General features: G+C 33.9%; 2 protein-coding genes and 1 long non-coding RNA gene across 3 annotated transcripts; all 3 read left to right on the top strand.

Moving 5' to 3' along the window:
* Positions 1-2,971: 2,971 nt before the first annotated feature.
* On the top strand, positions 2,972-8,492 carry LOC114295504 (DHHC-type zinc finger family protein). Its single transcript, XM_082883552.1, has 4 exons — positions 2,972-3,294; positions 5,777-6,002; positions 6,586-6,884; positions 7,838-8,492. Exons 1-4 carry the CDS (start codon positions 3,163-3,165, stop codon positions 8,318-8,320), a joined length of 1,140 nt encoding a protein of 379 aa, XP_082739678.1. The 5' UTR covers positions 2,972-3,162; the 3' UTR covers positions 8,321-8,492.
* Positions 8,493-13,517: 5,025 nt separating this feature from the next.
* Positions 13,518-14,524, top strand: LOC114315343 (HMG1/2-like protein). The gene is made up of 4 exons (XM_082885555.1): positions 13,518-13,758; positions 13,869-13,983; positions 14,071-14,211; positions 14,312-14,524. The coding sequence occupies exons 1-4, from the start codon at positions 13,712-13,714 to the stop codon at positions 14,522-14,524; spliced, it is 516 nt and encodes a 171-aa protein (XP_082741681.1). The 5' UTR covers positions 13,518-13,711.
* A 43-nt stretch (positions 14,525-14,567) lies between these two features.
* Positions 14,568-15,369, top strand: LOC145796681 (uncharacterized). Its single transcript, XR_014337174.1, has 3 exons — positions 14,568-14,642; positions 14,760-14,888; positions 15,151-15,369. It is a non-coding gene; the product is annotated as an uncharacterized LOC145796681 (long non-coding RNA).
* The last annotated feature ends 6,638 nt before the right edge of the window (positions 15,370-22,007 follow it).

Genomic DNA, 22,007 nt, shown 5'->3' with positions numbered 1-22,007 from the left:
ATCCCAGAATTCTCCATCTCTCTCTCTCTCTCTCTCTCTCTCTCTCTCTGATGCGCGCGCGCACACACAGACTCACAGTACCCACTAGAATTTGGTTTGTTGAATGAAAGAAAACCTTATCTTTACTTCTACTGCCAGGGGGCACAACAGACTTTTGCCACAGCTAGATACTCTCCCATTCTTACTTTCTTTCTTTTATTTACTATTTTTATTTTATTTATTTATCAGAGTAAAAATTTAGTTAAAAGCTTTTAAAAAATTTCGATGGTATGCAATTTTATGATAAAAGAAAAATGCTTTGAAGCTCTAATATAGGAGCTCTAATAGTTCTAATGGGAAGGGGGGTCTCACCCTAATGTGATGTTTGTGTCTTGTTTTGTTTTTTTTTTTTTTTTTTTTTTTTTTGCTTTGACACATCATTAGAGTTCAAATTAGAGCTCTATATTTAGAGCTCTCTGTCATTTCCCTATGATAAAATTATGTAAAACTTATGAATTTACATAAGTCATCTAAAATAAATATGTAAGAATATTTTTAACGGTGCATTACTTTTTTCATCAAATTGAGTAAAAAATAGCTAATTTTTTCAATCTGATATAGCTTGCTCCAACGATGCATCAGAAGGGAAGGGTCATCCAGTGGGTCGACCGGCCGGTCTACCAGTAAGGCATTTTTTTTAACCTGTTTGAACCTTTTTACCTTGTTTGAACCTACCTATTTGAAAGGGAATCAGTCGACCGGTAGATCAACCGGCCGGACATCCGGTTGGTTGACCGATTGCCCCCATCCAACGGTATAAAACAGTGAAAAGATCAAATCTGGAACTTGTCCTCAGTTTGATGAAACTTTTGTTCCATTCTCATTTTAATATCAATTTGATAAAACTATTGGAGTGAGAAAAATTAATTTTTTCATCAAATTTCAAATCTGATGCAAGGTTTAATGCACCGTTGGAGATGGAGATGGCCTAAGTTAAATATAAATTTGTGTAAATCTATTTATAAAATATAAATTTATACAAATTTATATTCAACTTACTTACTTTTATGAGATCACTTATATAAATTCATAAAAATATATGCACGTTTTGCGATAAAGTAACATACAGTAGCATTACCCATTAGCTTTGTCACATTTTAATCCATAGGCTTGATTGTTTGCTTAGATTAGTTAAATGGAATTATTAGTAGGGCGTGATTGAATGAGAACATTGTAAAATTATTTCCAATTTAGACTCAAATCTTTCATTAAATTAAATTTGATGAAAATTTGGTGAAAACGGCGTTCCAACCGCTTCATTAAATATCAAATGAAGGGAGTTTTCCTTTCTTTTTTTTTTTATTAAATTAAGAGAACGTTTAACCTTTCATTAAATATTGTAGGTGATTGTTGGTAAACAACTGGCAGGACAACCGGGTAGACGATCAAATTGGAGAAATTTTGAAGAAAATTTATACTAGGCCAGACGACTGCCAGGACATCCTCCCAGTCTTTCTCCCAGTCGGCTGGTTGTTTGATGAAATTTAATAATTTAGCATTTGAACACTTGGTATTAGATGAAACTTTTAACCTAAATCTTTACTCAAATTTGATGAAAAAAAAAAAAAAAAACTTTGGAGATGCTCTAAGTGTGGTGTCATTAGATTAAAAATGTAAAATAATTTTTTTTTTTTTTTTGGTGTAGCAATATTGTGGTGTTAATTGATTTGGATTAGGCAAATGGTGTGCACCCCTACACCCCTTAGGAATGCATATCATATAATTTTATCACAAAAATTTATAACATCAATTATAAAATGTATAATTTTATCATAAATTAACATAACAGAATATTCAAATTTTATGTTTCTTGGCTTGGTTTCTTGTATTTTCCTTTGATTAAAAAAATATATATATATTACAAAAGTTTGTCGAATGGTTACGAGTTTTTTTCGTTACGTTAATTTGTAATAATGTTACGTATTTTGTGATTGATGTTAAAAAATTTTATGATAAAATTACTTTAATTTATGATAGGGTGCAAATGAAGGTGCACACCATAGGGCTTCCCTTTGGATTAAATTTATATAAAATTCTCAATATATAAAAAGTAATTTTATTATTTTTGTAAAGTGAGGGTATTTTCACCCCAATCCAAATTGTGAAACCAAACCAGGGAGAAGGGGAAAACAAAATGGGTATGATAAAGTGTAAATTATAAATATATTTTTGAAATTTATTCAAAATATAAGTTACTCTTCACGTTTGATAAATTACGTCTTTTTTCTTTAGATTTTCCAATCACATAACAAATAAATCAACCAATTAAGTCAAATTAACAAAGTGTGTGACATAATAACAATATTTTATTTATTTATAGAAATATATATTAATCTTTATGAATTTCAACACTTTATTTTTTACCTTCTTCATTTCTAATTTTCTTTCAATAAGTAATATTATCTTGTCCAACCATCGTACCACTCTCTCTCACCCTTGACCAGCACAACACATTACCATTATCGTCTGCAAACATTTGACATGTCACTAAAGAAGGTTAGAGAATCAAAAATATTTAAGAGCACTAAAAATAGAATTCTACTTATGTAACAGTGGGTTTTACTCATGAATAATTTGATGTATGCATTTTTTTTTTTGCTCCATGTCATATCATTAGTACTATTGTTAGAGTTTCAAATTTAAAGTTATGAATCATTGCTCTTAGAGAATATTGTAGTAGTGTAAAAAGAAAAATTAGTGATTGATGAATAAAAGTGAAGACAATATAATAATTTTATTTTGATATTAAAAAATATTTGAGTAATTTTATTATTTTTGTTAAGTCAGTTAGCAGAAAAATTATAATAAAGAGATATTAATAATTTTTTAAATAATTCTTGACCGTATATATTTATAATTTATTTTTATTGATTTAGATTAATAATTTATTTACTAAAATTTGTTTAATCCGAATTTATTCAATTAATATATTTTTTAAAGAGTCTTCCGTGACGTAAAAAAATTACATTCAAACGAATTCAGACTGAACAAATTGAATGGAAGTAGCAAGGCAAGGCGGATTTATTTATTTGCAGCATAGGAACTTACTTTTTATTATTTATTTATTGGGTATATTATATAGAAGTTACTTGTGATAGAACAGGAGAGAAGAAGTATGTAAAAATGGAGATCAAACAGGCATCAGAACTTGGGAGGGCGTCAACGCTATATATGGATGTCTCCGATTCTAATCTCCTCTCCCCTCTCCACCCCTCCGCCGCCCCTCCCTCCTCCGCCGCCGCCCCCCCATCTCAGGTGCCCCCCCCCCCCCCTTCCTCTCTCTCTCTTAAGCTTTTTGAAAACCACGACGACCTAATCGATGAGAGCTTCGGAATCATGCATATTTTGTATTTCTTATTGGTTGATGAATTTTTGATATTTTCTCAGGTCAAATTGATGTTTTGTTGCATATATCAATGCTTAATTGTTCATGTACCCTTTTTTTTTTTGATTGTTCAAATTAAGAGGGTTTTGTATTACCCTGCTATTTACAGGTTATTGGATGATTTATTTATATATTCTTATTTAGTATTTGTTTTGTTGAGTATGCAAGTTATTGGATGATGATAGTCTTATTATTAGAAATGGAAAGTGCCTCCATGGATGTACTCACATTAAACTTTTTTTCAAGTTTTAAAAATTGAACTATGGGTTTAAACTTTACTGCTCTGCATTAATCGATCTGTTTTCAAGCGTAATGCTGCTGCATGATTAAACCATTTTTTCTCAAAGTTCAGCAGTAAACAATTGGAGGTCAATTTATAATTTCAAGTTTTGTTTTGTAATTCGGAAATATGAGTTTTCTATGTTAGTCTAGAGTATTTGTCATCTTCATCAAGGGTCTATGGAAAAATAGGCTTTGTATAACCGATCTCAAATAATTGGGGCAAACCATCATCGAGTATTAGAGGAGAGGAAGTAGTGAGGTATAGAGGATAAAGAAGGATGAGTGTGAGGTACATCCTCCTAAAGTGAGTGAACCTGAAATTAATATATGGAAATGGAAAGAGTTAATTTTTTCAATATTTTAATTGATTTATAGTGCCTATAGAGATTGATGTGGTGGGATATTTGGTTGTTAGTGGTTGGTGCAGAGGTTGTCGACAATGAATGTTCTGGTAGATAATAGTGGGGATTGGTAATTGTTGTTTCAACTGGGTGGTTCAATCATAGAGGGAAAGAGAGAGAGTGTGTAGATATTAGGTGTTGTGTAGTAGTGGTTCAAGTGAGAGGGAGGAGGAGGCAGTGGTGATGGTGAGAACTGTGGTAGTTGTCATGGTGGTTGAGGGAAAGGTAAGATAATGTGGGTAAAATGGTCATTTCATACTAGTAACCAAAGTTATTAAGGTATTTTTTATGCTATAAAGTGCAATTTGTCAATCAAATTGTTTATTTGATGATGTTAGTAAGATTCTGTCAAAACCCTCGACAACCATTTTACTGAAGGGGTACTTGTTACTTGACTATAAATCTCAAGGTATGGGATATAATTTTCAAAATCCAAAGGAGTCAAATGTATTTGTAAAAATCTCTGGGAATGTAATTGCAATTTACCTAAAAGGCTATGACTACACAATTTGGAAAATAAAAACTTTGATTTCTAAATTATGTTTAAAACCAAATAAGACATAACTAAAAGTCTAGTTGTATAACTTGATCCACATGAAGTATGTATGATCCCTATAGCCCATATCCCGAAAATTATGAAATTACCGAAATGACATTAACTTATAAAAACGTATAAGAAACCATTTAAATTAATGACCCAAATTATTTTTAAATAAGGGACTCTATTATAGCTAAAACTTGACTATGCATAATTCCAATAGCCCCACCCAATGAAATCACGCCAATTGCTAAAGTTTGTCTTCTCTTTGATTGTGCTTTTCCTTGAGCCTTGTATGGACTACATCAGGCGCTCAATTAGGGGGGTTTGGGGTTAAATTGTACTTTAAGATGTTGGTGGGATCTTCTCAGTAGCTACTAGCTTTCTTCAGAAAGGATTTGAGGTGCAAAGGTTCCTAGTAAGATGGGATTCTTTTTGCATAGGTATAGGCTATGCCCTAGGGAGATCCTTACACTTTTCCAGGCAAGGGGACATGTTTCTATGTGTGGAGGGTAAAAAAAGTTTCCAAATGAGTGGCTGATTTGGTTCCTAATTGGAGAAGGGGTTGGGGACAAAGGAGGCAAGGAAGTCTTGGAATGCTGTTACTTCATGTTTAATATGGTGCATTTGAAGGAAAGAAATGTTCCTGTGAGGGTGTGGAGTCGACAATTCTTAAATTGCAATGCTTGATGTGATCTATTTGGTTTGGTTGGGCTATAGGGAAGGTAAATCCCTTGGAATTTGTGGGGAATATGGATTGTTTTGTTTTTGTTCTGTTTCTGTATAGGCTTTTATTGGCTAATCTTGGTATATGCTGTGACTCTGTGATACATGGGTTGCTCCCCCTTTGGTGCTTGTTGATGAAATACTTCCATTTATCAAGAAAAGGAAAATGGTTTCGCGTTATTGGATCTGCTTGCTTATAACTTTGCTGTTTCACTTTGCAAGTGATCTCTGAAACCAAAAGCAGTGAGAATTATATTTGAGGTGCATGATGCATTCGGAGATTTTTTTTTTTTGGGTGATATTATTTTTTCATTTTCGTTTTGTACCATTTCTCATTTCCTTTGGCTGCTTCCTTCTTCTTCTTCTTTATTTTTATTTTTATTTATTTATTTATTTCATATGAAGGAGGGGTTCTGTGTAACATCTGTTCCCGAGGGGCATGAGACAACATGCTGGGGTTGTGGATCTCACCTTCTCCTCTCATCATATGCACCCATTTTCAAGTGTGGCTGGTGTGGGGCTATAACTAACCAAAATGCATGGAAGCGTGAAAACAAGGGCTTTTGGTGGAGACGCTTGCGAGACCGGTGCTTTGTTTGTGTCCTCATTATATTTATGCTCTTTGTGATTTGTAAGTCATTGAGATTATAAAATTTGTTATTGGAAACCCTGTGTATGTGTATTTTGAATGCTAATTTTTTCCCTTGCAAAGCCTCAGCTGAGTTTTGTGTGTAGCCAACGTATATACTTTTGAATGTCTGCAGGCTTAAAAACCTATTCCAATAGTTTGTTTTTCTGGTGTCACACCAGCTAGTCCGTCAGTGTGAGACTCTGACTGGTGCCAGGTTGCCTTCACCAGTATTTCTTTTGTCAAACCCAAACCTTTGGTGGAGGAATTTATCGAAGTTTTTGTTTATGTTATAATCATTAGAAAGAAGTTTCTAACCATGTGTTATTTGAGAATTTTGCCAAGACATTTTGACTGCTTTCCTGTTTACAAATTTATTATTATTATTCTTTTTTTAAATTGATACTTGTGTCATACATCTGGTAAACTATATTTGTCATTGAGATCCAGAAGTCGATAGTTCACATTATGATCTCCATCTATACAGGATACATCTCAGTATAGGCAAACTTCCTGCTGCTTTGCTGCACTTTTGTATTTCTTGAAGTTAACTACGTTTGTTTGGTGCATTTTCCTGAAATTGCAGGTGGTGGGGTATGGGCTGTTTACCCGGTTGTCTTTTCAATCAGTTATTACTGTGGGATTTTTCACTCCATCTTAACAGCAATATTGTCTGTAACTACGATTTCTACATTTAGCCTTGCGGCATTTAAATGTGCTGGAGCTCCGCCAATCATACTGTGGGGTAGCTATAGAGTAGTGGAAAAAGGTGGCCTTGAGAACTATTCCTTCTGCCACTTTTGTTCAAAGCCAAAGTCGCCTAGGACTCATCATTGTCGTTCGTGCGGAATGTGTATCGTTGACATGGATCATCATTGCCCATTTGTAAGTGTTATTGCTTTTTTATATTCTGCACAGACAAATCTATATTCTTTGGAATGGTAAACACAAAATTCACTTGAAAAATTTCATTGTCTATGCATACAGCTTCTAACTTGTAATAGAACTTTGAAATAACATAAGCTGGTCAGTTCAGAAATGAAGATGATTTAGTGACTTGTACATAGTCTATTCATAGTTGGTTTTTTTTGTTTTTGTTTTTTTTTGTGTGTGTGTGTGTGTGTAATATTGGGTAAAGTGTCAGCTTGTGATTTTCTTATCAACAAAAAAAATTATATTAAACACTTAAAAGAATTGGTATGAACTTCTGTGAATTAGTTTCATTTCCTGAATATCCAGAGTTCATATATTTATCGGATCAGCATGAAATTCTATCAGAAGATATGGCAAAGACGGACAGACAAATGGTAGGGTAGGGTTTGCTCACAATGACATCACGATGTCATTTTCCTAGCAGTGCTGATGTTAGCACATATCATGTGTCCTTAGCTTCCGCTCTGTGCAGTTATGTTCTTCCAATCAGAATACTTCATTGGCAACTTGTACTTTTTTTAATAATTTGTTATCTGTGTAGTATGGTATTAATACTTTTTTTTTTTTTTTGAAAAAAAGAGAAATTATGAAAGATGAAAAGAAAAAGAGAAGCAAAACGAGAGAGAATAGAGGTGTGAGAACTCTCTCTCTGTCTCTCTCTCATGACCTTATATATCATAAGAAGCTGATAAAATAAAGTTGCTTATCACAATCTATACCCACTACCAGTAAGGTAGTATAACAAGTTGCATTGTGCTTTATCTTGCTGAGGAAGATAAGAAATGCTATATTTTGATTAGTGATTTCATTTGGTTGTAGAAAAATTGATATCTTAAGCTCATGCCTAAATAATGTGGTGGAGTTTTATATATTCACTGTTGGATTTATTTTTATCGTGTGTGCAGATTGGGAACTGTGTCGGGGCAGCAAACCACCGGTGCTTCATTGCCTTCCTCCTCTCAGCAGTCATCAGTACAATCTACGTATCCATCATATCTGCATACACGGGATTTCATATCTGGCCACCATTGAAATACAGATCTTTTGACCTTTTGAGGGGATCTAGAACCAACTTGGCTTTGAGAGCGGTGAAGGAAATTATTTTTGCTTTTTTGAGATCGGCAGAGTTTCTATCTGCAAGAGGACTTGTACTTGCTTACCTGTTTCTTTCTAGTGTTTCAGTTCAGATTGGGTTGAGTGTGCTCTTGTGGCAGCAACTCTGCTACATATACGAGGGGAATACCTACTTGAGTCATTTAAGTTCACAAGGGGGTGATGCAGTTGGGAAAAGAGATTGCCAAAATCTCATTCGTTTTTTCGGCTGTCCATATTCTGCATTGCGGTACTTGCCGAGGTTTCAAAATTCTAGGAAGAGGCACAAGAAATGAACCTTCCATCTCTCTCTCTCTCTCTGTTTGTTGTGTGTTGTTTCAAATATACAATTTTTGAAGTTTTGACAGTTTGTGAGGTGCTGTGTTTATCTGTTCAATGATGTTGTTATAGAATGTAAAGTTGTAAACTGATGGTAAAAGAAATGTGAAAGTTTTTTTGTTTTCATTATTATTTTTTGTCCTTCAATTGTGAAGATGATAAGGAAAGAATGGGAAATTATGGGTTTCAATGGTAGAACTCTTTATTGTTTGAAATAATAATTGGCAAATGACTTGGACATTGGGTTTGTGGACTACTTGATGGGCTATTGAACAAACAGTACCGCTACAAGCAACAAATTTGTTCAGCCTGAATGAGACTTCGACCGATAAGTTGTTGGTTAAAGTTTCGTTCAGACGATTTTGGGTTGAACAAATTTGATAGATGAATCATTAATCTTAAACCAATTATGAGTTATGCCCACTCACTTGTTTTTGGGTTAATATCACCAATGACCCAAGAGTGAGTAATTTGCCTTGAATAGTAAGATTAATATACATACATTTTCATTAATATTTTACTTTGACCTTTTTATTTTTAATTTTCAATTATAACATTTTTTGCAATTTAAGTTCAGTTGTGATGTTACTTTTCTTTTGATCTACTATTAATAAGTAACAGAAATTATAAATAAAAGGATTAAAGTTAAATTTTGGTAAAGTTAATGAGTCTAACCAAAATTGTAAATAAAAGAATTAAAATGAAATTTTAGTAAAAATGTAATTGTGTTAATAAGGGAATAGATTGATTAGCTAAATAGACCTAATAAGGAAAAGAAAATTAGAAGACAAGAAGGGGAGAGGACGGTAGAAGTACAACCTCTTAGCTTTCGTTTGGCATGTTAGGTGTTTTGGCTTTTTAGTTATTTTAGTTACAAAAAAATAAAATAAATTTTTTAGCACAATAAGATAAAACATCACATCCAAACAATAATCATTTTATTTTTTCTCTCATAAAAGTCAAAAAAACTAAAAAGTTTATCTCAAATGAGGTTTTTTAACCCCAAACTAAAATAGTTAAAAAGTTAAAAAGCCAACTCACATTCTAAACGAACAGTCTTAAAAATGGATTCAAAATAAATTGTCAGTGGTAATTACAAAAATTATTACATATGTATGATAAAATTTATAATTATAATTATTAATATTGATAAAATTTAGGGATATAACATCCTTCTCTAATTTTTAGTAATGGAAAAGGTTCACAATATATATTTTTTATTTTATAAATACCTCACCCACACCCGCATATCACATCCACTCTCTCATTCGCTCTCATCTCTCTCTTCATCTCCCCTGTCGTAGCCTCCTCCTCTGCCTCCTACGTCAATGCTTCCTTTCCCCAGGTGGTAAAGGATCTTAAAATCATAACTACTGACGAACTCAACCTACCTCTGTTGCCTCATGTTCAACTCTTTTTGAGAAAAGAGATATTTGAGGCTCTTGTGATCTGTGTACAACTCAAAGTGCTCCCCAAACAAGTAGTGTCACCACACTTTCAATGCAAAAACAACTGCTGCCAACTCCAAGTCATGAGTAGGGTATCGTCTCTCATGAGGTTTTAATTGTTGAGAAGCATAAGATACAACTTTCTGATGCTGCATCAACAAACATCCCAACCCAATTCCACTCGCATCAGTAAACACTACTAACTTTTCCCTTTGTACTGGTATAGTTAACACCGGTGTTGTAGTCAACCGTTGCTTTAACTCCTGGAAAGCTTTCTCACAATCATCTGTTCATACAAACTTCATATTCTTGCGGGTCAACTTGGTCATGGGTACTGCAACAGTGGAAAACTTCTCTATAAATCTCCTGTAATAACCGGCTAGTCCTAAAAAACTTCTGACCTCTGTAGGGTTCGTAGGCTGCTTCCATTCTTTGACCATAACAACTTTCTCAAGATCTACCGCTATCCCTTGATTGGATACAACATGACCGAAAAATCGAACTTCTTTCTCCCAAAAGTGACACTTACTGAACTTAGCGTATAACTGCTGCTCCCTTAACGTCTGCAATATGACTTTCAAGTGTTTTCTGTGTTCCTCCTCATTCTTAGAATACACCAGTACTACAAGAAAAGTGAGTTTATGAGACGGAACTATTTGCGACTGCACACTTGCCGTCTCAAAAAGTCACTTTTTGCGACAGCAGAAAATGCCGTCTCAAAAAAATAGAGTATTTGCGACGGCACCATTTGCCGTCTAAAAAAAGCAAAGTATTTGCGACGGCACCATTTGCCGTCTCAAAAAGCAGAGCATTTGCGACGGCACAATTTGCCGTCTCAAAAAATGAGAGCATTTGCGATGGTATTTTCTGCCGTCTCAAATACTCTCATTTTTTGAGACGGCAAATTGTGCCGTCGCAAATACTCTACTTTTTTGAGACGACATTTTCTACCGTCGCAAAAAGTGACTTTCGTGTTTTTTTTTTTTTTTTAGTGAATATTTTTAAAATTTTAAATATTTTTTTTAGATGCACCTTACTTAAATGTATCCTAAAAAAAAATTATGAAAAAATATTTTTAAAAATTAATAAATACATAAAAATACAAAAAAAAAAAAATTGAATTATTGTATTTTTGGTATTTAGTGAATTTTTAAAAGATTTTTTTTTACAATTTTTTTTAATTTTTAGTTGTATTTATGTTAGATGTGTCTAAAATTTTTTTTAAAAAATACTTAAAATATTAAAAAAATTCAGTAAAAACAATATAACACGGAAAACAAGAAAGTATAATTTTCTCAAAAGAGTTTTTGGAAAACTCTAATCTAGCATAGTGATTGTGGTTTTGAGACAACTTCATATATATATAGTCACAAAATGGTTTGAATAAATTCAACGGTATTTTTTTGTCGCAAAAAAAATTAAAAAAAACAATGTCGTCTTACTCTTTTGATATAACATTTCTCTTTTCATTCATTTTTTCATCTTCCTGTCTCTCTGTCTTTATCTCTCTCTCTTCTCTTTATCTCTTTCACTCATCACTCTTCTTTCTCTGTCTGTCTGTTTCTCTCTCATTTTCTCTCTGTGTCTCTCGCCTATCTCTCTTCTCTCTATCTCTCTTATCTGTTTTCTCTCTCTGTCTCTCTCGCTCATCTCTCTTCTCTCTATCTCTCTCATTTTTTTTTCTCTCTCTCTCTCTTATCTTTCTATCTCTCTCTATCTTTCTCGCCCATTTCTCTTCTCTCTCTGTCTCTCTCTTTTTCTGTGTCTCTCTCTCGCTCATCTCTTATCGCTCTATTTCTCTCTTTTTTTTGTCTATCTCTCACTCATCTCTTGTTTCTCTCTCTTTTTCTATCTCTCCCTCTATCTCTTTTTCTGTCTATCTCTCTCTCCCTGTCTCTCTCTCACTCATCACTCTTCTCTCTCTCTCTCTCTGTCTGTCTGTCTATTTGTCTATTTCTCCCTCACTATGTTCACCTTGCTCACTCTCTTACTCCCATCTTCTCTATTTATCGAGCTCCTTCTCGATTTATCAATCCACTATAAACAACGTCGTCTTACTCTTTTGAACATTTCTCTTTTCACCAATTTTTTCATCTTCTTATCTCTCTGTCTTTGTCTCTCTTCTCTTTCTCTCTCTTACTCATCATTCTTCTCTGTCTGTCTGTCTGTCTCTCCCTTTCTCTATGTATCTCCTTCGCCACCACCACCACCACCACCACCACCACCACCATCATCTCTTATCCACCACCTTCACCACTACTGCCGCTTCCTCTCCTCTACCACAAAATATTACCTCTCCTATCTCTCTCACTCATCACTCTTCTCTGTCTGTCAGTCTTTGTCTCTATCTCTGTCTTTTTCTATTTCTTTTTCTCTCTTTGTCTCCCGCTCATCTCTCTTCTCTTTACCTCTCTCATCTCTCTATCTCTCTTCTCTCTCGCTCATTTATCTTCTCTCTGTCTCTCTCGTTTATCTTTCTTCTCTCTTCGTCTCTCTCTTTTTCTATGTCTTTCTCTCGATCATTTCTTTTCGCTCTCTTTCTCTCTCTCTTTGTCTATCTCTTGCTCATCTCTTGTTTCTCTCTATTTTTCTATATGTCTCTCTCTCTCTATATCTCTTTCTCTCTTTATCTCTCTCTCACTTATCACTATTCTTTCTCTCTTTCTCTCTCTGTGTCTGTTTGTCTGTCTCTCACTCTTCTCTCTCTCTATGTGTCTGTCTGTCTGTTTGTCTCTCTCCCCCATTGTGTTCACCTTGCTCACTCTCTCCATCATCTCTTCTCTATTTACCGAGCTCTCCACTACAAGAAAATGCACTTTTAGCGACTACTTTGTCTTTCTCTCGCTCATCACTTTGTCTCTGTCTGTCTGTCTATCTCTCTCTTTCTCTCTATCTCTCTTCTCTATCTGTCTCTCACTCATCTCTCTCTCACCACCCATCTTCTCTACCACATTCACCACTACTGCAAATGCAATTTCACTACTACCACTGTTGTCACTCAACCTCTACAACTATCATTACTACCACCATCGCTACTACTCCATTACCACCACTACTACTACCATTATCTCTCATCCACGATCGCTATTCTATCTCCTCTACAACTACCACAACTTCACCACTTATCTCCTTCACCATCACTACCACCACCACTATCACCTCTTATCCACCACTTTCACCACTACTACCACTTCCCATCCTCTACCACAAAAAATTAGTTCTTGATTTTTAGTAACAAAAAAAAAAAAAAAAATGGGTCGCAAAAAATTTTTTTTCATTGACCACAAAAAATTAACTTTATTTTAATAGAAAATATTATCCCTACTTCTACCAAATAAAAAAAAAATTAATAATTTTTTATTCATTAAAATAATATATGAAATAAATAAATTTTCAACCTTATTAAATGAAAAAAAAAATTCATTAACTATAAAAAAAAATTATTTTAATAAAAAATATTTTTTTTGGCAACGGCATCCTTCCTTGCAAAAAAAAAAAAAGTCATTTTATTATTTAAATATTCATTTGTAATGAAAATAAAAAAAAAAAAAAATCATTTGTAATCTCTTCCAATATTCATTTGTAATGAAAATAAAAATAAAAAATTCATTTGTAATCTCCCCCCCCCCCCTTTTCCATTCCCGCTCGAGTTTTCCCCCACCCCAAACCCAAAATCCCCAATCTCTTGAACCAAAATCCCCAACACTTTCAGAGCTCGAGTCCAGAAGATCTTCGGGTCTCTCTCATCATCATCATCATTGCTAAGCCCTCCGTGGTCTCTCACCGACGGTGAGGTCGAGAAGAGAGAGTGGCGACGACCCTCCTCCGCCAAAGACGACGACCAAACCCCCATTTCTTTCTCTTTCGATGGCCTTGCTTGTAGGGTTGTAGGGTTCCGCCATGAAAGGAGGTAGATCGAAAACGGAGACCAAAAGGACCGATAGCAAGTAAGTTTTGTTTGCCTTGTTGTTTTTGGAGTTTTTAGATCTGAGCTCTATTATGCGTGTGATTCAGAGTGTGTTTTTTTGGTATTGAAGATCGATTTTTTTGTTGTTAGGCTTTTGGTGAAGAGAGGTGCTCCGACCGAGAAGGCTGGTAAAAAGCCAGCGGCGAAGAAGGGGAAGGCTGCCAAGGACCCTAACAAGCCGAAGAGGCCTGCTAGTGCTTTCTTTTTTTCATGTGATCATCTATTTTCCTTTCTCTCGCATGAAAATCGTTGTTAGATCTGTATATTCTGCGTCAATGAATATATTTTTAAATGTTTTAGGGAGGAGTTTAGGAAAACGTACAAAGAGAAGCATCCTAACAACAAATCCGTAGCCGTTGTGAGTGTTTTCACCTCATTTGTTTTACAGATTTCTGATTTGTGGATTTTGTTCAAGTTTGATTTCAAGAAAATGGTAACATTCTTCATGATTCAATTAATTTACTATTATTCAATCAATCCCTAGATGTTTTAGGAAATTATTATTTGATTATTTGCAATAATGGTTGGTATAGGCTGAGGGTCCAGCTGATGAAGAAGAGTCTGACAAGTCGAGGTCGGAGGTGAACGATGAGGATGACGAAGACGATGAGAGTGGGGAGGTTAGTTTTATTGTATTCGGTCTTGCTTGTAGGGTTGCTTGTAATTTGTTTCTTTATATATATTTGGATGAGTGCGGGAATTTGGAGGTTTCAACTAGCTTCAAACTTTCCTTGGGAAATCAATGAACTGGCTGTTTACATCCAAGGATGATATGTTTCTTGTGATATGTTTCGCCCTCTTTTTGTTATGCCTCCTCTCAGATCTTAGATTCTCTCTTTCTCTCATCTGGGTCTTCTTCAATTGGTAATTTTTGCTATCTTTACATGCCACACAATTTTGGGTTATTGTTGATCTTTCCTCCTTTTTTTTTTCCTTCCCAATTTCAAGCTAAATTTAAATTCTTTCCTTTGCTTTGCTCAGGAATTCTCGATCCTTTGCTGATTGATTATTGATCTGTGAAAGATCGGATGCTTTTCGATTGATTCCAAGAATACCCATTTCCTCAATCATCTTACAAGTCTCCAATTTTCTACTAGATTCTTTGCTAAGGTATGCTTGTCCTTGTTTAATCTACATTATGATGTTTTATGTTGGATATGATTGGTTTTTATGTTTTCGTAGAAATCTAAGAAGTGGGAATTGAATCACATATGTTGATGTTTTCTAGTCAATTACATGTTGCTCTTTAGATCTGGTTTTATAGTTTTATACTTGGTTTTGTGTTGATGATGGATTGATTGATCTTTGTAAAGTTTGAATTTGTGGATATGAATTTGTTTTTGAATTCAATTGGTGGGATTATTGGTTGCAGGATGGAAATGGAGCCTGGAAAGTTATTCATTGGTGGGATTTCTTGGGACATGAACGAAGACCGTCTGAGAGAGTATTTCCAAACTTTTGGTGAGGTAGTTGAAGCTGTGATAATGAAGGATCGGAACACAGGGCGTGCTCGTGGTTTCGGTTTTGTTGTCTTTGCTGATCCCTCTATTGCAGAAAGAGTTGTTAGGGAAAAGCACATCATAGATGGTAGAACTGTAAGTTGTGCATTTGAATTAAAGTTTTGTTTGTCATTACAGATTTTTCTTACTTATATTTCAATGGGTAATTTTGCTTACATTATGAATTGAAGTATAGTGTCTCATAACAACTATACTTTTCTGATTGATTCTTGATGTAGTATCAGAACTAAGTTGAAAATTATGACTGGATGTAGTTTGTCATAGAATTTATTTTGTAATGAAGCGAAACCTAATTAATTTCGATTTATGATATGTTTGAGGTGCATTTATTAGGTACACATGTAAGTTATGCATTTGAATTAAATTTTTGTTTGGCATTAAACTTTGCTCAATATATATTTCAATCATTATTTTGCTTATATTGTGAATTGAATTGAAGTATATAGCATCTCAAAACTTAGTCAAGCAAGTATACCGTTTTGATTGAATCTTAAATGTGTATCCGAATTAAGCAGAAAATTATTCCTGGATGTAGTTTTTCAGAGAATTGATTCATTCTCCATTTACTTGTAATAAAGTGAAACCCAATTCATTTCAATTTACGGTGCATTTAAATTTAGCAGGTCAAATCTGATCATTTCTAACCGTTGCTCATTAACAAATTTATAGAAATTGCTCATTAACACAATTAAAATTTAGCAGGTCAAACCTTGACTGTATTCATCTTTATAGAAATTGCGCAAATATAAGACCTTTTTTAGAAACCTTTTTTTAGAAACCTTTTATAGAAATTGCGCAAATATAAGATATTTCTAACCTTTTTTGGATGGATTCAAAATTAGCAGGTCAAACCTTGACTGTATTCATCTTTCTATAATTGTGTGGGACTCTTTATTTGCATGTAACAAATTTTTGTACCCTTTTTAATGTTCTTATAACATATTTGCGAAGACAAGTAAATACCCTCAATCTCATAGAAAGGTTGGGAGTTTTTCTTTTTTCCTTTTTCTTTGTGTCTTCCCACAGAGGTGGTTTCTTTCTTTAGGGAATGAAATCTTTGGTCTTGCTTGTCACACAGTAAAATAATTAAGATTACACGTGACTCGTGACTCGTAACTCTCACTAATTCTTTCTCGCATTTTCAATATCCAGAAGGAATGCTGCCCCTCCATTTTTGTCCATGAACAGAATGCCAGATCATGGCATGGAGCAACTATCACTACAAAAGTGATTGCTTATTTTATTGACATTTTTTTTGCGATTTCTCTGTTTTTCTAGTGAATCTAAAAAATGCCTTTGTTTAATTTGGCATGCCTTTCTTTCTTTGCAGTGATCTCATGCCAGTGGAGACACGAATTGGGGAAAATTTTCTATACAAGGCCACCACGGTTATAGCTGCAGCTAATCAAATTGCCTTTCATATTCTAGGTGTCCTTGAAGCATTTTTTGGCATGGAGACCCACAATTTTGCAGTGCAATGGCCGGACAGGGGGTGACAGTTAGGCAAGGAGGGTTTGTGTGTCATAATGCCTTCACAATAACTTGAATACTCAGCATGTAAAATATGGGTCCCAAAGTAAATGGCTCATCCTGTCTAGACCTCAATTTTACTTATGAAAGTGAGAATTTAAATGCAATTTGTTTTATTATTTTAGTAATGAAATTTGGTTTATGTTATTTTGAATTATGAACAAAATTATGTATTTAAATATTATATATGTATTATGGAACATTATGTAGTGAGATAATTTTGTTGATGTGTAATTATATGAATGGAAAAATATTTTATTATGAAGAAATTGCTATTTTTATATTATTATGGAGAAATTTTAATATTTTTAATATTTTTATCGTAGGATGTTTTTTTCTTTTTTGCGACGGCATTACACCATCGCAAAAAATAGAAAATTTTAATAATTTTATTAATTTTGTTACAGGTTTTACTTTTTGCGACGGCATTATACGGTCGCAAAAAATAAAAAAATTATTATTTAAATAGAAATTTTATTATTTTTTAATACTTTTTGCGACGTCATTACACTGTCGCAAAAAATAGAAATTTTCATATTTTTAATACTTTTTGCGATGGCACCACACTGTCGCAAAACTAGTGTTTTTGCCGTTGCAAAAAAAGACTATTAGCGACGGTATTTTTTGCCGTCTCAAATAACATTTTTAGCCACGGTAAAATAGTGTCGTCGCAAAAAAGTCAAGAAATTTCAAACGTTATTAGCGACTGCACAGTGGCGTCGCAAAAACTCTTTTGCAACCCCTGCATTTGCGACCCCCCTCTTGCCGTCACAAAAAGTCATTTTGCCGTCTCAAAAAGTATTAGCGACGGCATTAGGAGTATTAGCGACGGTATTTTACCGTCGTAAAAAGTCAATTTTTTTGTAGTGCAGGATATCATCTATGAAGATAATCACAAACTTATCTAGATACGGTTGAAAAATTTTGTTTATCAAGTCCATGAAATAGGCAGAAGCATTTGTCAAACCAACAGGCATTACAGGAAACTCGTACAACCCATACCGAGTCCGAAAACCAATAAGCGGTATACTTTCTTCTGACACACCCATCTGATTGTAGCGACCCTAATTTTCTTAAGTCATTTATTTATTATTATGATTATTATTATCTTATTTTATTTTTTACTTTATTAATTGTGTGGTCACATGAGAATTTAATATGATATTTAATGAATTTAATGTGGTGATTAATTAATTTAATGTGTTATTTAATTATATATAATTAATCCAAACATTTATATATTTATATTTGTTATATTAAAAAAAAAAGAGGTGTTACATATATATATATATATTTATATATACTATAATTATGTTGTATTATATAATATAATATAATAGTCAAATTAGATTAGAATAGGGATTAGGTTTAGAAGTTAGAAGAAAGAAAAAAAAAAAAACAAAAAAAAAGAAGAGAGGTGCTGTGTGCGGCTGTGCAAGCCGTGAGAGAGAGAGAGAGAGAGAGAGAGAGAGAGAGAGAGATTAATCAACCAAGAGTGATCAATATTTGAGGAAGCAAAAAGAGAGTCGGTGGGAAGAGGACAGGAGGAAAAAAATAAAAAGATTAGGGTTTTGTTTTGGTGGCTCCATTAATTCTTCAAATAATTCTTTGATTTTCAAAAAAATATAGTGAGTGCAAAACCCACTTCCCTTAATTTATTCGTTGTTTTTATTTATTTATTTGATGTTAGTTTGATTTTGTATTTATATAAAGATGATTGATTGATTTTATTTATTTTGATTAGTTGTGTATGTAAGGTTTAAGATTTTTAGATAATTGATTGATTTTAATTATTTTGATTAGTTGTGTATGTAAAGTTTGGGGTTTTTTTTTTTTTTTTTTTGATGATTGATTGATTTTAATTATTTTGATTAGTTGTGTATGCAAGGTTTAGGATTGTTATATGGATTTATTTTATGGATGTAATCACACTCATAGTTATATGAAATTAAAATAAACTTAGAATCCATAAATAAATTCCTTATACTCCACCATGACTCCATGGATTGTTGTTTTATTTGAGTGATGGTGAAAAAGAGTGTATAAAAAAAGTGAGGATTATGAGATTTATTTGAATGCCTTAGGCTTGGCATTGTTATGTTATTCTCATGAGTGAGATGTTGTATATGTATATATTGTTGCCTCGTTCTCATGAGTAGACGAGTGCTTTGATTTACGCGCGTACGTATATGCTAAATATCCGGGGAGTGTGGGTCAAACTCGGGACGATATCCTCGTGCAAGTTTGGCTTTGGAGTGGTGTTAGGTATACGGGAGGCACATGAGATATATGCGTACGCCGGAAGTGGAGGCCGAAGTGGTGGAGTTAAGGTACAAAAAATTTAATTATGAGTTTATTGTTATAGTATGTATTGTATTGCTTTGTACATGTTGAAAAATAGTAAACAACCTCCATAGATTATGAAATTTAAGCAGAGGCATGTATATGTGATTCTAGACAACTTTTTTGTTTTAACTTTTTATTAAAAAGATCGATTAGAACTTATAATCAGATGATCTTGATTATAGTAGTTTTAATTCATTTTGACAATGCAGATTTTAGAGGCTGTTTTAACCTACGAAATGAGCTCATTTTTATTGGTTTCATGTAAAATGAAGTAAAATATTATTCTGCACACTTTTTGTGTTTTGAGCTTTTCTGAAAAAAATTATCTTGGAATAGTTTCTGTTCGTTTTCAGTTTCAGATTTTTTGGTCGAAATCTGTCTAGATTCTTCTATCAAGTTTTTCTCTCAATCTGTTCAGTTTCTACTAAATTCGTCCATGCTACCTTTTAGGAAATTTGATTCTGTACAATTTTTGTTCTTTGAGGTTTGGTCAATTCAAATTATTTAAGCATGAAACAGTACATTTTTATACTTGTTAAGCAAGTTACTTGTGACTAAATTATACTAACTTTATTTTTTTGCAGGATGGTGGGTTTTACTAACTTTTTATGCAGGGATGACCCACTATATTTTTATTTCTATTTTGTTTATTTTATAATCAATTTATATTTCGTTGTGTACGGACAAGAAACTAAATGCCACTGTATCTCGGGAAACTACGCATTCGTCTCAATGCGGTTGGAACTACTTGTCTTGTCTCGTAATAAGAATTAATTGTATTTTTGTTTGTGTCTGGTGGACACATAGGAGTTAAATTTTGTACTCATACTAGTATACCTGTATACTGACCCGTTTTGTCTCTTGGCAACTCGGATGCATTCTGTTTGAGCGCAGCCGAGCTTCCATTGCAGGATTAGTTGGGGCTACAGTGGTGACGTTGAATTACTATAGTGTTGGACTTGTCGTTTGGACCTCTTTTGTTTTTTTGAGCTTAGAGTTGATATTAGTTTATGTATTTATTATTTTTTTTATGACTTTAGTATTGGAATAATTTGACATGGTTTGTAACCGTACTTTATTTAAGTTGTTTTGACTGGTTGTTGCTACCTGAATGTTGAGGCATTGGTTAGTTATGAAATTATGGTGGATGGTTTGGTTGGCGTTTAGTTTTTTTGTTTCACCCCTAGGATTTGGATGATGGTATATTAATTGGGGTTTAGTTTTAATTTAATATTTAATTGTCCAAATTTTGGGATGTGACACTGATGGTAACCCGTTCTGAGATCAAACTGAGAGAACATGGTTGCCCCCTTCAACTGATCAAACAAGTCATCAATTCTAGGTAACGGGTACTTGTTCTTAATAGTCACCTTGTTTAGTTCTCTGTAATCTATGCAAGTACGAAGAGCGCCATCTTTCTTGGAGTCAAAGATTGTAGGTGCTCCCCACGGGGAGTTACTTAAACTAATGAACCCTTTCTGAAGCATCTCTTCCAGCTGCTTCTTCATCTCCACAAGCTCTTTAGGCGCCATTCTATATGCTGCCTTAGAAATCGGTGCAGTTCCTAGCACTAGGTCAATGCAAAATTCTACTACCCGTCGAGGTGGAGGTCTAGGTATTTCCTGAAATACATCCTCAAACTCACGCACCACATCTACCTCACTAATATCTTGCTTAGGGATTTCCACCGAGCACAGAAAACTCATCATCACCGACTCTTCTCCATCGCTAAAAGTGTGGGTAAGCCGTGGCATACTGAGAATATCTATATTTACCGTATTTCTTGCACAATCTAGAGTCACAAAGTGTTTTCGTAGCCAATCCATACCCAAAATAATTTAAAACCCTTCAAACCCTAACACAATTAGGTCTGCATGCAAGACTCTACCCGCAAAGTCAATCTCAAAATCTTTACACATCTCATAAAGAGTAACTGCCCCTCTTAAAGGGGTCTCAACATGAATAGGTCTAGACAAGGAGGTAGTTACAATATGTTCTCTTTCTACAATCTACCAAGATATGAAACATTGAGAGACACCAGTATCAAAAAGTACTCTAATGGGTTCTTAAAAAATTAAAGATACCTTACAGCCATCACCTTCAAGTTAAACACACAAGAAGAATTCGTTCATAAATACTTAGAATAAACTCAACCACCAAACTAAACTAGCTAACCCATATTTCCACAATCTGAGGATCACCTAAACTCTCACAAGTCTAAGGTAACCTAGAGCTCTGATACCAAACTGTCACGCCCCAAAATTTGGACAATTAAATATTAAATTAGGACTAAACCCCAATCAATATTCCATCATCCAAATCCTAAGGGTGAAACCAAAAAAAAAAACTAAACGCCAACCAAACCATCCACCATAATTTCATAACTAACCAATACCTCCAACATTAATGTAACAATACGTAGTCAAAAAAACTTAAATAATGTATGGTTACAAATCATGCCAAATTATTCCAATACTACAATCATAAAAAAAATAATAAATACATAAACTAATATCAACCCTAAGCTCAAGAAAACAAAAGAAGTCCAAACAACAAGTCCAACAACTATAGTAATTCCACGTCACCACCGTAGCCCCAACTAATCTTGCAAGGGAAGCTTGGCTGCGCTCAAACAGAACGCATCTGAGTTGTCAAGAGACAAAACGGGTCAGTATACAGGTATACTGGTATGAGTATAAAATTTAACTCCCACGTGTCCACCAGACACAAACAAAAATACTTTTAATTCTTATTACGGGACAAGACAAGTAGCTCCAACCGCACCGAGATGAATGGGTAGTTTCCCGAGATACGGTGGCATTTAGTTTCTTGT

The sequence above is a fragment of the Camellia sinensis genome, chromosome 8 (assembly GCF_055761805.1).
Source record: "Camellia sinensis isolate YWXY chromosome 8, ASM5576180v1, whole genome shotgun sequence".
In the NCBI taxonomy this organism is placed as follows: Eukaryota; Viridiplantae; Streptophyta; class Magnoliopsida; order Ericales; family Theaceae; genus Camellia; species Camellia sinensis.
Note: the sequence above shows the minus strand (reverse complement) of the source record. Positions and strands in the feature narration are given on the sequence as shown.